Source organism: Clupea harengus, chromosome 9 (assembly GCF_900700415.2).
Source record: "Clupea harengus chromosome 9, Ch_v2.0.2, whole genome shotgun sequence".
NCBI lineage: Eukaryota > Metazoa > Chordata > Actinopteri > Clupeiformes > Clupeidae > Clupea > Clupea harengus.
Window position 1 is genome coordinate 216,772 of NC_045160.1, and position 16,912 is coordinate 233,683.

Here is a 16,912-nt window from a genome sequence, read left to right on the forward strand (position 1 = left end):
GCAAGTGGGTGTCTCCTTCTGCTCAGAATCGTGCACATGCATGGGTATGACATGAGACATTATAAAAAGGAGATGGCATCTTGGGTATTTTAGGGATCACAAAGAGCACCCTCTTCAACTATTCAGATCTTTTTTCTTATGTTGTAACATATATTTTGTCAGCGAGTTTGTAAGGGCAGCTCGACACCTTACAAATCTTCATCAAACCCTTGCCTTCTTGCTTTTGACTGTAAATACCACATTCTTCCAAAACATTTATTTTTGAATATTTAATATATTTGGTTTTCTTTTAAACAGTCCAGTGTGCGCTTACTGTGTTAAAAAAAATATTTTGTTTTTAGACTGCTGTCATGGAGAATGTTAGCATTACCTTCAAGCTCAGCCTGGATTCATTTTTTATTCCAGCTGGTGCAAGGTATCCTATATTTTTCTTTGGGCTTGTGATTTATCTCTTTTGTATTTCCTGCAATATGACTCTGCTTGGACTCATTTTCGCAAAGAGAAGCCTTCACAAACCAATGTATTTCATTTTGTGCAGTCTACCATTCAATGACCTCATAGGGATCACTGCAATGCTGCCCAAAGTCCTGTCAGATATCTTAACAGACACCAGTCAAGTTTACTATCCTCTGTGCGTTCTTCAAGGCTTTTTACTTCACATGTATGGAGGTGGAGTTCTTTTCATTCTAGCTGCAATGGCCTTTGATCGATATCTTGCTATCTGTTCTCCATTACGGTACAGTTCAGTCATGACACCAAAGATTGTGGCGGCAATCATTGCAATTGTTTGGGGTCTGGACTTTGTTTTCATAATGACAATATTTGCACTCCAGGCCAGGCTACCACTGTGCAGATCTAAACTGATGAATGTGTTCTGTGATAACCCCTCTCTTCTCAAGATGACATGTGGCGATACCTTCATCAACAACATTATTGGCTTGTTGAACACTGCTCTTATGCAAATAATAAGTATATCTATCCAGGTGTTCTCTTATGTAAAGATACTAATTGCTTGCTTGGTTTCAAGGCAAAATGAAGCAAGAAGTAAGGCCATCAACACCTGTGTAGCACAACTGGTCATATTCTTTATTTTTGAAATTACAAGTACATTTACCATTTTATCACATAGGTTTCAAAATGTTTCATCAGATTTACAAAAGATTATGGGTATGCTGATTTTTCTTGTTCCTCCTATTCTGAACCCTATTGTGTATGGACTGAACACGCATGAAATTCGAAGTAATCTCTTTGGTCGTCATACAAAGGTTTATGCATAAAGTCAACCCTTCCAACCTTTTCTATGTGTGACCATATGCAAGTCCCCCAGTACTTTGTATGTTACCCAATTAAATGGATTCAAACCGAGGCTGTTATAAGCAATAAATAATTTATTTCGATACAGATCTTCTGTGGTGTTTTAACTTGGCAGGAGTAACAAAAACACGATGACAATACGTACATCAGACTTAAAAGAAAAGAAAGCAAAAACACATAACATAGGCCCAGGGGGGCCAACCCAGAGTAACTATAGTAACACTGCTAGAGTACCTCTGACCACTATTCAGCCATACGTGATGACTAATAGCACACTCATGCACACACTAGTGTAATACTGCAAAGTACAAAACGGTGAGGTCAAGATAAATCACACAGAGAACAACCTTATACAGGTTGTGTCAAACTCCACACTCAACCACTAGGGGGGTGTTCACACAGCAACTTTAAGGGCAGAATAGTACCATAAATGTACCAACAGTGTTACCTTGCCACTCACCCTGGGTAGGCACCCAGGCCACAGAAATGGGTGACAATAATACAAATACACACGTAACAACGAGACACGTGGCTTCAGCTAGACCAGTCAATAGATAAAGAACTAAATAAAAGAAATAAACCGGAGGAAAACAGTGGCCAGACTATCAACTGTGGTCAATTGCTGCTGTGATCTTGGCCTTGACGGTCATACAAAAAGAAAGACCCAGGTGGACATGGGAGGAGGGACCCACGTGAGCTTGGCGTCCCTTGTTAACCCTAGTAGCCAGGGGAGACCTCTTGCAATGCTATGGTAAAACGAGCCAGGGGCTCAAACTCTGGCAGAGAGTCAGACTTGGTAACCAACCACAGTGCTTAATAGGAGGGATGGCACTTGAAACTGATTTGCACGTGTGCCATAACGCTTCAGGCGTACTTTACAATGCCTAACGTAAAGTTCCGGCATGAAACTCCTGACAAGGTGCAACTAGCCTCTTACTCCCACCAGTGATGGCGACGTGCGTTTCAAACAATCGGCAAGAGCATATCCTAGTTTATCTAGGCGGAAGTTACAAGCTCATTATTGCTTAATTAACTCACAGGTGGGTGTAAGCCAGTGAACATCTACGTGGGCTGACCCTCTCACATATGTATATACAAACACTACTTGCTGTTGTGCAGAAAATGTTGTACAGCTACAAATTTCTATGAATTCTTTGAAGGTAAATGAATGACCATATGTTTCAAAAGATAAAACATATCCATTTCACCCATTTCTCTTCACATTGTTCTGCCTGTACTCTTAATCTGTGTGTTAGTTGTTCCATCACATACATCTCACTCACAATTTTCAGCCATTCATCTCGAGTTGGGGGACCTGGTTTATACCATCTTTTTGTAATGGCTTTTTTGCAGGCAGGCAAGTATCTGTCTGTTCTTGCCACAATATTTCCAGCCATATTACCAAAATATAGTACTATACATGAATTAGGTACTTCGTAACCCAGGATGTTGGCCAAAATCAAGTGCACATCTTCCCAAAACTGAACAATGTCTGGGCAGAGCCAGAAGACATGAGCATGATTCACATTTACAGCACCACATTCTCTCCAACATGGTTGGGACACTGATACAAATTTGCTCGTAAGTTTGGGAGTGATACAAAATCTTATTATATTCTTCCAACAGTGTTCTCTCCATGTACGTGATGATGCAGTAGATTGCTGGGTTCTCCATATATGCAGCCAATCCTCCTCAGAAATATTCACACCCAACTCTTTTTCCCATTTCTGCTTGATATATAGGGTTGAATTCCCTTTACTCTCCATTAATTGCTGATACAATGCAGATATTATTCTGTACCTCCCTGAGTTGTATGTTCCTATTACAATTGAAATTACACCATTTTTGTCCTGGTTTGTATTTGGTTTTACCTCCCTCTCAAAGTAGTCCCTTAGTTGCAAATATCTGAAGTGATCCTGGTTATACAATGCAAACTTTTCTTTCATCTGCTGAAAACTCATGAAATTACCATCTTTTGTTACTGTACACAGTGCTGTTATTCCATTTGGTATCCATTGTTTGAATCTCTGGTCAAGAGTGTTTGGAATGAATTGTTTGTCATAGGCTGCCCACCTAAGTAGTCTGAGATCACCCTCTAATTTATATTTACGTGTGGTGTCATACCACACTTTGAATGTAAATTGGGTGATTCTGTCCATCTGTTTAATTAAATCTTTAGCATCCTTACCACCCCCAATGAGACTTTGGATTTCCCTTCCTTGTACATATTGTTCAAGGCTTTTCCATTTATCCTCATAGCGTTCATCACACCAGCAAACTATAGGTCTAATCTGTGCAGAATGAAAATATTCCTTGAGGTTTGGCAACGCCATTCCCCCTTTATGTTTCCCAAGTTGAAGAGTCTCAAATCTGATTCTCGGTCTTTGTCCATTCCATATGAACCTTGAGATAATTTTGTCCCATGCTCTAAATTGTTTTTCAGGTATCTCAATGGGAAGAGCCTGAAAGAGGTAGAGGAGTCGCGGGAGAATATTCATCTTTATGGTCTCTATTCGTGAACTAAAGTCCAGGGACAAGACAGCCCACCTGTTTATATCATTCTTGATAGTTTTGTCTATTTTAACAAAATTGGCTTCATATAAGTCATCCATCCACCTTGTTATAGTTACCCCAAGGTGTTTCATTGATGTTGATTTCCAGTTTAGTTTGTAGTTTTGTTGTATAGTTTTGGATGGGGAATAGTTCAATGTTAATATCTGAGTTTTCGCCAAGTTCAACTTATAACCAGAGTAAAAACCAAAGATCTCAAGTTGGTTAATTAGTACAGGAAGACATGTGTCTGGGTCTTTTAGGTAGCAGATCACATCATCAGCAAAAGATAGGCAACAACCTTGCCTGGTAGATCTCTCTAATTGTATGCTCTCTGTCAGGCTGCCATTAATTTTAATCCTTGCAGTTGGTTTTTGATAAAGTGTTTTAATGCATTGAATGGCCTTCTTGTTCAATCCAAATTTTTTGAGGACCTGATAAAGAAATTCCCAGTTTACACAGTCAAAAGCCTTTTCAGCGTCAAGGCTTATTAAGGCTGCACTGATGTTGTTGTGTCCAACATGCTCAAGAATATGTAGTGTTCTTCTTATATTATCATGGGTTTGACGACCCTTAATAAAGCCTGTCTGGTCTTCATCTATAATGTCATTCATAAAGTGATCTTTTTGTAATAATTGAGGTATATAGTTTATAATCTACATTGAGTATTGATACAGGTCTGTAACCTGAGCAGGATTCATTGTTATTTCCCTTAGAGATCACTGATATCACAGCTTCTTTCCAGGATGGAGGTAATTCCCCATTCTCAAGTGTGTGATTGAAAGATGCCTCAAGTAGTGGTACAAGTTGTTCATTGAATGTTTTGTACCATTGTGATGGTAGACCATCACTGCCGGGAGATGTATTTGCCTTTAGTCTACTCATTGCTTTTTCTATTTCTGCTCCTGTAATTGGAGAAGTCAAAAGACCATTCTGTTGCTCCCCAATTGCTGGCAAGTCCAGTGTCTGTAGAAATGCCTTAATTTGCTCAATATTAGCCGATGGAGGTTGGCTATAGAGATTATTATAATAGTTCCTAAAATGAGTTTCAATCTCCTTAGGCTCATAGGTAATTTTATTTGTGGTTATATCCCTTATCTTATGGATCGTCCAATCAGCCTGTTGTTTTTTTAATCTTTTTGCTAGTAATCTGGTGGCCTTAGGCCCCACTTCATAATAAGATTGTTTTAAGAATCTTGTCTTCTTTTCAATTTCTATATTTAATAGTTTATCTATACTATTCCTAGCTTCTTTAATTTGAGGAAGTAGTGAAGGGTCGCCTGTTCTCTTATGTAGATGTTCAATCTCAGTCAGTTTCTCCTTTTCTCCTTTTCTCCTGTAGGTTTCCTCTTTAGCTTTTTTAATAGACGCTGTCTTAGCTATTAGCCTCCCTCTTAAGACTGCTTTAAGAGCATCCCACAAAATAACAGGGCTAACCTCTCCATTGTCATTTTCAGTTAGATATGTTTTAATCTCTTCTTTTATTTCCTCGACAAGTACTTTATCATTTAAAATGCCAACATTTAGTCTCCACAATTTTCTTTTCTCTTGTGGTTTTAGTTGGATTTTCAGATACACTGTACAGTGGTCAGAGACATCAGCTCCTTCAATTTCACACTCCTTTACTCTGTACAAGTCCTTTTTGTTAATAAAAAAGTAGTCAATTCTGGCATAGCTATCATGCGGGGCAGAGTAGTGTGTATAGTCCCTCTTAGAGGGGTGGAATTTCCTCCAGAGATCAGCTATACAAAATTCTTTGAATGTAGTTTTGACCATTGAAGTGACTTGGTTGGCTTTTTTCTTTTTGTTTGTTGTATCTAGTTTATTATTAATCACAATATTGAAGTCGCCCCCACAAACTAATATTCCTTCTGCTTCCAATATTATGTTGTTGAGCAAAGATTTAAAGAAATGCTTTCCACTGTCAGGTGGGGCGTGAACATTAACCAGTGTCACTATTTCATTCTCTAATTTTCCCATTACAATAATAAATCTTCCCTTTTTGTCACTAATTATTTTGATACATTCAAATTTGACTGAATTTGATATTAGTATGATTACTCCTCTTCTACCACCCTGACGGAAGGAACTATGAAATGTATTGGTATAGCCAAACTTCTTAAGTTTCTCACTTTCCTGCCCAGACAAGTGTGTTTCCTGTAGGTATATAATTTGAGCTTTGTCTTTTTTCAATTTGGTCATTACCTTTTTACGCTTAATGGGATTATTAAGGCCATTAACATTCAATGACAGTATCTTAATGTTATTCTCTATCATTTCTGTAGTTGTATTACTGCAATCCAGACCTTAACATAAAAACAATGGCCCTCATTCTCGAACATTTTCTGAAGTTTCTTCTGAAATGTTTCTTACGGGCTTTGGAAAACAACGTAAGCAAAAGACATCCGCCAAATTCATGCACGCTTGAAAATGTGGTCCTACGCAGCAGAAGTTTTCTGGGCTGTGCTCCCCCGGAAGAGTTTTCTTAAATTGAAAGCGCGTTCTCGTGCTCCTGAATTTGCATACATACACGCCCTGCCAGCTCCTTATAAGGGCACGCAACCGTAGTGACGTGTGCAGTCGGAATCAACCGAATCTACACGAAAGCAACTCGTAAACGAGTCATGTCAAAGCGGAAAGCGATCACCGTCGAGTAAACGCAGATCTAACTTCAACTTTATATGTCTATGACTTGAACGGTGCAGAGATGGACTGTTGCAGGATGTAGATGTGTCCATTCTATTCCACTATAGCTATATCAACGTGATTGAGTTTAGTGCTTATTTATTTATTCACTTACATTTGCAGTGTTCGTGCACATTACATTTAGTCATTTAGCAGACACTTTTGTCCAAAGCGACGTACAAGCGATAGAACAGTCAAGCTACGAGCAATAGAGACCTAGTGTAACAATAAATACTACTTTACATAAGAAATAGAAAAACGAAATAGGAAATAAAAACGAAGTGCAGGAATGTAACTGCTATAAGTGCAAGTTAAGCACTAGTCGAAGTGCCAGTTAGGAAGGGAGGTGCTCTCTGAAGAGTTGGGTCTTCAAAAGCTTCTTAAAGGTAGAGAGGGACGTGCCTGCTCTGGTAGTGCTAGGCAGTTCGTTCCACCAACGTGGAACTACTTGAAAATTCTGGATTGCCGTACTTGCACAGACGGCAGTGCCAAAAGACGCTCACTAGACGAGCGCAGCATTCCGGTGTAGTCCTTTTATTTATTTTATGACATCACGGTGCCTCGTAGAATCATGACTATAGGCCTACATGTGAAACGTAATTGTTAATGATACTTTAATCCGAGGATCTGTAGAGTTGATGTGAACGCAATCACCAACGATTTCTCACAAATTCATTAACACGGAGAGTTTTCTTAAATGCGATTCCTCAAAAAACCACAAGATGGCCCACGGGGACATCTTGTGGTTTTTTAAGGAATCGCATTTGAGAAAACTCTGGCCGAGTTACGACTGCTATTTCGAGTTCGGAAAGTCTTCTGAAGTTCAGAGCAAATCCCAGATGTGAAAACTTTCATGAATGCCAAATGTTGTCCTAAATCCAATTCAGAAGAAATTCCTCTTAAATTCTTCTTAACTGCGTTCGAGAATGAGGCCCAATAACAGTAAGTGAACTCTGAAACATAAATTGAACATAAAACATTGTGACTTCCAAAGAAAAGGATGAGTTTAGCCATCCTCTATGTTCCCTGTTGGTGGGAGGAGGGAAAGGTGCCTCGTGCTCGTAGGGGCCCTCCCTAGTGGTGAGAAAATACTCGTTCCTACTAGAAATGTCCAACATTCGGCGCTAAGGCCATTTCCTCAATCGGTTTTGAAAGATAGACTTGCTAGAGTCTTTAGTCTTTATATACAGCATGTCGCCCTGAATCAATTGTAGTTCGCATCAAAAGGGGAAGAAAAGAAAAAAAACAGCAACAAAAGAGCAGGCTAGCAATAGGTGGAAACCTTGCCTTCAAAATTATATGTAATCTAAATAGATTATAACAGAGACTTAGTTCGATGGGAATCTAATTCAATGTAGATTTATGTGTAATCTAATAACCAAAATAATACCTCTACTTTTATGGCTCAAAAATGAGCTTCCGATTTCTTCTTTCTTTGAGCGTTTATCTCGCTGGTCCGTCAGTCATGGTCCCTTCTAAACTCTGTGAGTCTCTCCCTTGCACGTTGAGCTGCTCTGTCTGAAGTGGTGTTTTTCCATGGAAGTAGCTCATTCAGCCGTTCCTCAACTACCGTTGCAGTGTTTGTCTTCTCCACAGTGACCTGGTATCCTCGTCTATTCAGGTCCTCGGCCGCCTCTTCTGCACTCCCGTAGATCTGTAGCCCAGTTTCCCAGTGGACGCGCATCCTCGTGTAGGGCGTCTGGAAACGGATCCCCTTCTCCTTCAATATGGTTTTGATCGGCCCGTATGCTTTGCGTTTCTTCACGATGTCAGTTGCATAGTCATTATCAAAGTAAATTCGCTGTCTATCGATCTCAAACTTCGTCTGCCAGGCTTTCTGAAGAACCAACTCTTTGACTTGGAATTGAAGAAAGTTCACTATTATCGATCTAGAGGTTGCTGTCGCAGTTGGCTTAGGGATCAGTGCACGGTGCGCCGGCCTTATCTGAAGTTCAACTCCAGGCGGCAGACCAAGATGTTTTTTGAGCAGTTCACTTACAAAGTGAGCGACTGATTTTCCTTCTTTGCCTTCTGGTATTCCATAGATTCGCAGGTTATTTCGTCTAGAGCGGCTCTCCAGATCAATTATCTTGTCCCGCATCTCCGTGCTTTGTTTCACCACTGTTATCAACGTGTCTTTCAATTCCAGGCAGACTGACTCCAGGTCGGCTATGCGTGTTTGCGCCTCCGTAATGCTAGCATTCTGACTCTGCAACTCACTCAGAACTTCTGCTTTGAATTCGGCAAGGTCATCCTTCATAGACTTTGTGACATCGCTTTTAAATTCACTTAGGTCCTTTCTCATGTCTTGTTTGAAATCTTTCAGCTCTTTAGATAGTTGTGACAGACTTTCTAGCACATTGTTAATGCTAGCTTCGTTACTCCTACTTGTGGCCATTTCTTCTTCTCCTTCTTTCCCATTTCCTGACTTTTCAGGCATCTTTTTGTCATTCTTTTGACTCTTTTGCATCTTCCCTCCTCTCACATTGGATTTTAGGTGTATATAATTCGGTTAGGTGTAAATAATTTTTTAATAGGAGGTATTTTTCTAAAACCGATTAGAGGAGCTCTCTACTATGCGTCCATCTCGCTCTAGCGCCACACAGGAAGATCAACGTGTATCCATTTTTGTGTAACGAGTTCTCTAATTTGGTAGTGTCATTTTAAAGCGTTGGTGTAATGTTATTGAAAGGTGCTACATAAACAAAGATTAATTCTACTCTGAGGGCCTTCATTTCATTGACAGCATTGCACTGACCCACCCGTATTTGCGCTTAGGATCTTGCTCATGGTATTAAATTAGCTGAATGATTTTGCCAAGTTATTAAATTAGCTTTAGTTCATGCACAGCAGACTTTGCTTGTTGCCAGTTCCCCATCAATGAAATTAGGTCCCTGAATGTTCTCCTTCCTTGGCTGGAAATCTTTGTGAAACAGTAGGTTTCTACATCTCCCTTAGAACGGTTTTCCTTTTTTATTTGATTATTGAGAATATCTCACACTTGTGGACAGAGCATCATGCATTATTTATCAGATTGTATCCATGCCACTTGGACGTAACTGTTCAGGTTATAGGTTGCTTACAGGTTCTTGGTAAATAAAACTGCTAGAGTTTGGTGCAGTGAACCCAATAAAGTACCGTAATCTATTTTCATTTTTCAGTGACTAATTTTGAGCATTCAAGAATCTTGCAATCTTCTAACAACAGAGCAACACTGTTAAACATAAGTGCTCCAACATACAGGATGCTGAAGCATAGCTATGTCAGTTAATCGGACAGTGTCAAACATCGGCCATTCTGTTAAACAATGAAATTGCTAAATTTAATAATGGATTAACAATCTATAACTTCAGTTTAATAATGGATTCACATGACAATGCAAACGTTTGCCGATAGCACATGCTGTCCGATGATTAACACTGTTAAGATATGTTAGTGGGATGGAGTGGCCCACTGCACACAAGACGTATGCGGTTCTGTGCTCTAGGAGCGGTGCAGCAGGTCAAGGTTCAGCACTGAGACTGAGCATTGTCTGTTATGTGTGACAATCCAAAGAAAATGCACTGAAAACATTGTAACAGTTATAACAGTGACATTTTGTATATGTTTAACCAATCTTAGTGAAAGGAACATGTTATGATTGTCCTACAAATGTAAAACATTTCAGTGCTGCTTGGGGCTATTTCTTTTCCTAAACAATAATTTTTTGGTTAGTACTTGTGTTATTGTGTGTTGTGTTATTAACTACAACCCCAAATTAGAAAAAGTTGGGACGGTATGTTTAAATTTAAATTAAAACTGAAAACAGTGGTTTGCAAATTCTCTTTGACCTGTATTATATTGAAAACAATACAACAGCACATTATTTGATGTTTTACCTCATGAATTTTATTGTTTTTTCAAAATAAACACTTCAATTTCGACAGTAAAGCATCTACCACTTTGTAATGTTGCCATTCCTTTTCACAACACTAAAGATCTTTAGGGACTGAAGACACCAAGCGTTTCAGGTGTAACTGTCTCTTTCTTCCTGCAAACAAGTCTTAAGGTGTGTAGCGGTCTGGGGTCTTCGTTGTCGCATTTTGCCTTTCAAAATGCACCACAGATTCTCTATTAGGGACAAGTCAGGACTGCAGGCAGACCAGTCCTGGACCCACACACTCTATTTCCTCAGCCATGCCTTTGAAATGTGTGCAGAATGTGGTTTTGCATTGTCTTGTTGAGAAATGCTGGGAAAGGATGTCATCTTGAAGGCAGCATATGTTGATCCAAAATCACTATGTACTTTTCGGCATTAATGGTGAATCACTGAAGTGTAAGTTACGTTTTCCAAGGGCACTGACGCAACCCCATACCATGACAGACCCTGGCTTTTGAACTTGTTGTGGTAACAGTTTGGACGGCCCTTTTCTTCTTTGGTCCAGAGCACACGGCGTCCATTCCTTCCATAAAAGACCTGAAATACCGATTCGTCTGACCACAACACACCTTTTCACAGTGTGATGGTCCATTCCAGATGCCTCCGAGCCCAGAGAAGTCGACGGGGCTTCTGGACACGGTTAACATAAGGCTTACTTTTGGCACAGTAAAGTTTTAACTGGCATTTGTGGATGTAACTACGTATTTTAGTGCTTGACAAAAGTTTGACAAAGTAATCCTGAGCCCATGTGGTTATAACGCTTATAGATGAATGATGGTTCTAAATGCAGTGCTGTCTGAGGTATCGGAGATCACGGTTATTCAGCTTAGGCTTGCGCCCTTGCCCTTTACGCACTGAAATACCTCCAGATTTCTTGAATCTTTTAATTATGTTATGCACCGTGGAAGGTGAAATACCCAAATCCCTTCCTATCTTTCTTTAAGAAACATTGGGCCTCATTCTCGAACATTTGAGGTTGAAGTTTCTTCAGAAAAACAACGTAAGAAAAAGACCTCCACCGGATTCATGAACGCTTGAAAATGTGTTCCTACGCAGCAGAAGTGTTCTTAAATTGAAATCGCGTTCTCGTGCACCTTGATTTGCATACATACACGCCCCGCCAGCTACTTATAAGGGCACGCAACCATAGTGACGTGTGCAGTCGGAATTGACCGAATCTACACAAAAGCAACTGTAAGTAGACGATGGGTAGACTCAAAAACGATCCGCATACGGATGTAATTCTAGAATGTTGATTGGTTAAGATTAGTTACCAGGCAGAAACTGGCTAATACCAAAGACCTCTATTTTTTTGCTGAGCTACAACGACGTTTGCCTGACTTTTAAACGATCGTTTTATTTTTTAATTTTAATTATGTAAAGTTATACGTTTTAATACTCATCTGTTTTGTTAAGTCATACGGCTAAACACACAACCGACTTGTTCACCGAACTTTTCAACCGTGGAAAATACATAGCAGCAAGCTAACGTAGCTAAACGATGCGTTAGCTTAGCCTGGTAGTCAACCTGTTGACATCGTATCTTGGTCGCAACGGGTTTAATTAATTTTGACAACACGTCTCTTACCTTGAATGTCTACTCCTCATGTCATGAAGTTGCTACACTAACTGTCCGTAACACTATGCGCAAATGCAAAATATATACAAAACAATATAGCACATCGATGCAGCAACCTAGAAATGCTAAGCCCACTGAACTATGAACTATGCATACTACAGGTTATTGAAATCAGTTTCCGAGAATGGCAAACAAAACATATGTACACCGTATATAGCTAGCTAGTTATCTTGCATAAATTACTGTCATTTAAGCTAACCAATTAAATCATTTTTACAAAAACCTATCGATTGTGTATGTATGTGTGTTTGTTAGAGTGCTAGCTTGAGCTAACCAAACACAGTACAGTAGCTGCTATGTCTCCATGATAGGGTTTCACGGCATGCCTGTATTTTGATATTTTGTTTCCGGTCGGTGTGTCAGTTGGAATGAGTTTCAGTAAACGGCTGAATTGATGCGGCTCTCCTGTTTCGTGTAGTGTTTTTACATACAACATTGGCGACGAGGATGGAGTTTTCACTCCCACCACCTACACCTTTCCTTTCACTACCAGGCGAGCCTCCGGTACCTTGGATTCGTTGGCTGGAGTTGTTCGAAACATACCTCGCAGCTCTCGGACTGGAGGAAGCTAGCGACCCGCGACGAAGAGCACTGCTCGTTCATTGCCTCGGTACTGAGGGACAGCGCATATTCAGAACCCTGGAACAGGCAAAAGAGTATAAAGAAGCTACAAAACTCCTTGAAGCACACTTTGCAGCTCCACAGACTGTAATTCTCCGTCGGATAGTCTTCTGGCAGTGCAAGCAAAAAGCGGGTGAGTTAGTCCAGCACTATATAGCCGACCTCCGCAGCTTAGCGGTTTTCTGTAAATTCGGTGAAATGGAGCAGGAAATGATAAGGGACCAGCTTGCAGAACACGCAACCCACCCCAAAATTCGTGAAAAGCTAATTATGTAACCGGATGAACCGCTACTGCGGTTTCTCTCAGCCCGCCTTAACACAGCATGTGGAAGATTCTGAAGGGTCACCTAGCCCTGCATCATCAGACACGGACCCAGGGATTAACTACACAACCCGCACACGTAGCCAGCCACGTCGCAGCTGTGGCAACTGTGGCTCCTCTTCACACATGAGCAGAGCCCCAACATGCCCGGCCAGGGGAAAAGTCTGCCGGTGCTGCGGGAGAGACAACCACTTCGCCAAAGTCTGTCGCTCTGCACCGTCCGTGCTGGGCCCACGGACAGGCCCACAACAGGCTGGGGCTAGCTCATCAGCCCCAACACCCATACACTCGTTCAGCTCTGCACGTGTGTCCTTCAAGACGTGCACAGTGGAACTAGATGGGGTCTGTGTTCCTTTACTGCTGGATACTGGAGCGGCTTTATCACTCCTCAACTGGTCCACAGTCAAGTGCTTCCTGCCCCACATCGCGCTGCAGACGCCTTCGGCTGTTCGCAATGGATATGGCAATTCCAAGATCGACTTGGTGGCCTCCCTCAGCTGTTCGGTGCGCCATGGCAACAAATCTTTGGCTACCTTCACTTTTCAAGTGGCACGGCATAGAGCTAACCTCATGGGGCTGGACCTCATCACCAGCTTGGGCTTCACGTTCATGGACAGCTGTGGAGCAACAATCCACCAGGTCAGCTCACCATGGGAACAGCGATGGCCAGCACTCTTTTCTGGCCTAGGCTGCATCTCAGCTTTCACCCATCAACCTCTCCTTCGCAAGGACATACACCCGGTCATACAACCTCTCCGCCGCATTCCCCTGGCACTACGCGATGACGTCACAGCAGAGCTGACAAAGCTGTTGGAAATAGAGTCAGTCAACGCCTCGCCCTGGATTTCTAATCTGGTCATTGCGAAGAAGAAGTCAGGTGGTTTGCGTGTGTGTGTGGACCTGAGGGAGATGAACAAAGCCGTTGTGCCCGACAAATACCCACTGCCCACGGCAGAGGAACTGACTTCTCAGTTTTACGGCTCCAAGATCTTTTCTAAGCTTGACCTCCGCCAAGGCTACCTGCAGGTACCTCTGCACCCTGACAGCCGTAACCTCACCGTCACACACGCAGGCATCTTCCGCTACACCAGGGTACCGTTTGGTCTATGCTCCGCCCCTAGCTGCTTCCAGAAAGTAATGTCCACCATCTTTGCTGGCATCCCAGGGGTGGTGATATTCCTGGACGACATAGTGGTACACGGATCAACGCCTGCCATCCACGACCAACGTCTCACACAGGTGCTCGACACGCTGGCCTCCCATGCCCTCACACTGAATGGGGAGAAATGCATCTTCTCCGCGTCCGAAGTGGAGTTTGTGGGGTTTCGCCTGCCCCCAGAAGGCCTCAACCCACTTCACTCTAACGTGGAGGCCATTCAACGGCTGCCCATGCCCTCCAGCCCTGCCCACATTGCCTCCTTCCTTGGCATGGACCCCTGCCTGCGAAGATGCGGTCATGCATGCCACCTCCAGCTGTGGAGCCGACTCCAGACAACAGCGACCTGGACCTCATTCAGCTCCTCCACTCCCCTCTTGAGGCAATAGTGTCACTTCAAGAGCTCCAACAGGCCTCCGAACAGGACCCAGTGTTCTCACAGCTCCGCACTTTCATCCACTCCGGGTGGCCTCCAGCCTCTGGCCTACCAGACAGTCTGGCGCCATTCCGCCGGTTTAGAGATGAACTTTTTTTTCTGGAACGACCACTGCGTTGCAAGGGGCCATCGCACAGTCATACCCTCCGCCTTACACCAGCTCCTCCCCTTCAGCCGCTGCAGTGGCCAGCTGGGCCTTGGGAGCACATCCAGATGGACATTTGTGGTGAGCTCCGTGGCGTCCCACATCACCAACGATTCCTCATCGTGGCCTATGACCTGTACTCTAAGTGGCCTGAGGCAGTCTCTACAGGGTCGGTCACCACACAGGCGGTCATTGACTTTCTGGAGGTGCTTTTTGCTCGTTGGGGCATGCCCACGACAATCACCACAGAGTGCCGAGTTCACAACTTTTCTGAGTGGATCAGACAATCAATTCTCAGCAGCACTCCTGCGGACCTTGCTGCACTACCGAGCTGCTCAACACACTACAACAGACAGCTCACCAGCACTTCTGATGGGATGTTGGGATATGAGCTATCACTACCCCTGGATCGCCTGCGTGTTCCTGCTCACCTGACATCACAGGGGGCCCAGCAGGAAACAACTGATCAGCTACGCGACCGAGTCTCAGCACGACAGCAGGCAACTAAACAGTGCTTTGACCGGTCCCACAGGGCCAAACACCAAGCTTTCACCATTCTGGACTGGGTCAGGGTCCGGAGGCCCACACGGGGCCATAAGCTTTTGTCATTCTGGTCAGCGCCTTCCCAGGTGACTGAGCAACTGGGACCTGCCACCTTTCGCCTCTCAGACGGAACGCGGTGGCATGCACGCCGCCTCCGCAAAGTAGCCCCACCCACTGCGGCAGACCTGGAGGCCAGCCGAGATCCTGATCGGGATTCTGGAGGCCCAGTAAATCCTGAAGCACGACCAGTCCGTGCCCGCTCCAAACCGGGCTACCTCTATGTTTGAATGCATTGAATTAATTGAATTACTATGTTTGAATGTATTGAATTTATTGAATTACTATGTTTGAATGTATTGTATTTATTGAATTACTATGTTTGAATGTATTGAATTTATTGAATTACTATGTTTGAATGTATTGAATGTATTGCATTTTATCTTGCAGGTTTCAACCTCATCAAGACTGTTCCAGTTACTTTAGTCTGGTGTTCTAAGGGACTTTAAGTTTTAAATAGCCTTGTAATGATATGTTCGGGCTGAACTGAAGTCATTAACAATGTATTCTGATGTTACCTACTACGGGTTTTCTATCGATGTGATTTGTTATTTGTGTTATCTCTCACTCAGGGATGTGGGTTGGATCTTCCCTGGAGAGGGGGGACAAATGTATGTCTCCATGACAGGGTTTCATGGCATGCCCGTATTTTGATAACATGCCTGTATTTTGATGTAACCGATGATGTGTTTCCGGTCGGTGTGTCAGTTGGAATGAGTTTCAGTAAACGGCTGAATTGATGCGGCTCTCCTGTTTCGTGTAGTGTTTTCACATACAACAGTAGCTAGCTAGCGTAGCTATGGCAGTTATCAGACAGTGTCAAACATCGGCCGTTCAGTTAAACAATAAAAATGATTCATTTAATAATGGATTATCAATCTATATGCTCAGTTTACTAATGGATTAACATGACAACGTTTGCCGATAACACACGCCGTCCGATAATTAACACAGTTACAATAGGTAGTTAGCTCACGTAAGATACTGTAATTTAAGCTAACCAATTAAATAACTTTCACACAAAAAACCCATCGATTATGTGTGTTTGTGATGTGTAACATATATCCTTTATCAATCACTCTCAGTTTATGCTATTTAACGCTACAGATTACACCTAACACACGTGTAATTCAGTTGCTATTACAGTTTTTCACAGTTGTTAACACTCAAAAAGCGAAAATTCGGCACAATTTGCACAACCTTCACTTCATGTACCAATCGCTCGACCCAATTTGGCACTACTTCACACTCCCTTATCTGCATTAGACTCTGATTTTCCTTGTTTACACTCTGATGTCAATTACACATCACCTTGTTGTCAAAACACTACACACAGTTGTTGCACACACTTCTCAAGTAAAATCTCAAAGCATCAACCTACAACACACAAATAATCAAATCTCTAAACATCCAGGTCGGTTGAGCAATTTGCAATGAGGACTGCAGCATAAAAGTGCCTTGAGCCTCTGTTTTGTTTGGTAAACAATGGAGAACTTTGAAGAGATCAACAACCAGAGAAGGAGAG

The 16,912-nt window shown here is 42.4% G+C and overlaps 1 protein-coding gene across 1 annotated transcript; it reads left to right on the forward strand.

The window, feature by feature from the left end:
* Positions 1-350: 350 nt before the first annotated feature.
* LOC122133184 (olfactory receptor 52B2-like) lies at positions 351-1,277 on the forward strand. Its single transcript, XM_042708785.1, has one exon. The coding sequence runs from the start codon at positions 351-353 to the stop codon at positions 1,275-1,277; it is 927 nt and encodes a 308-aa protein (XP_042564719.1).
* The last annotated feature ends 15,635 nt before the right edge of the window (positions 1,278-16,912 follow it).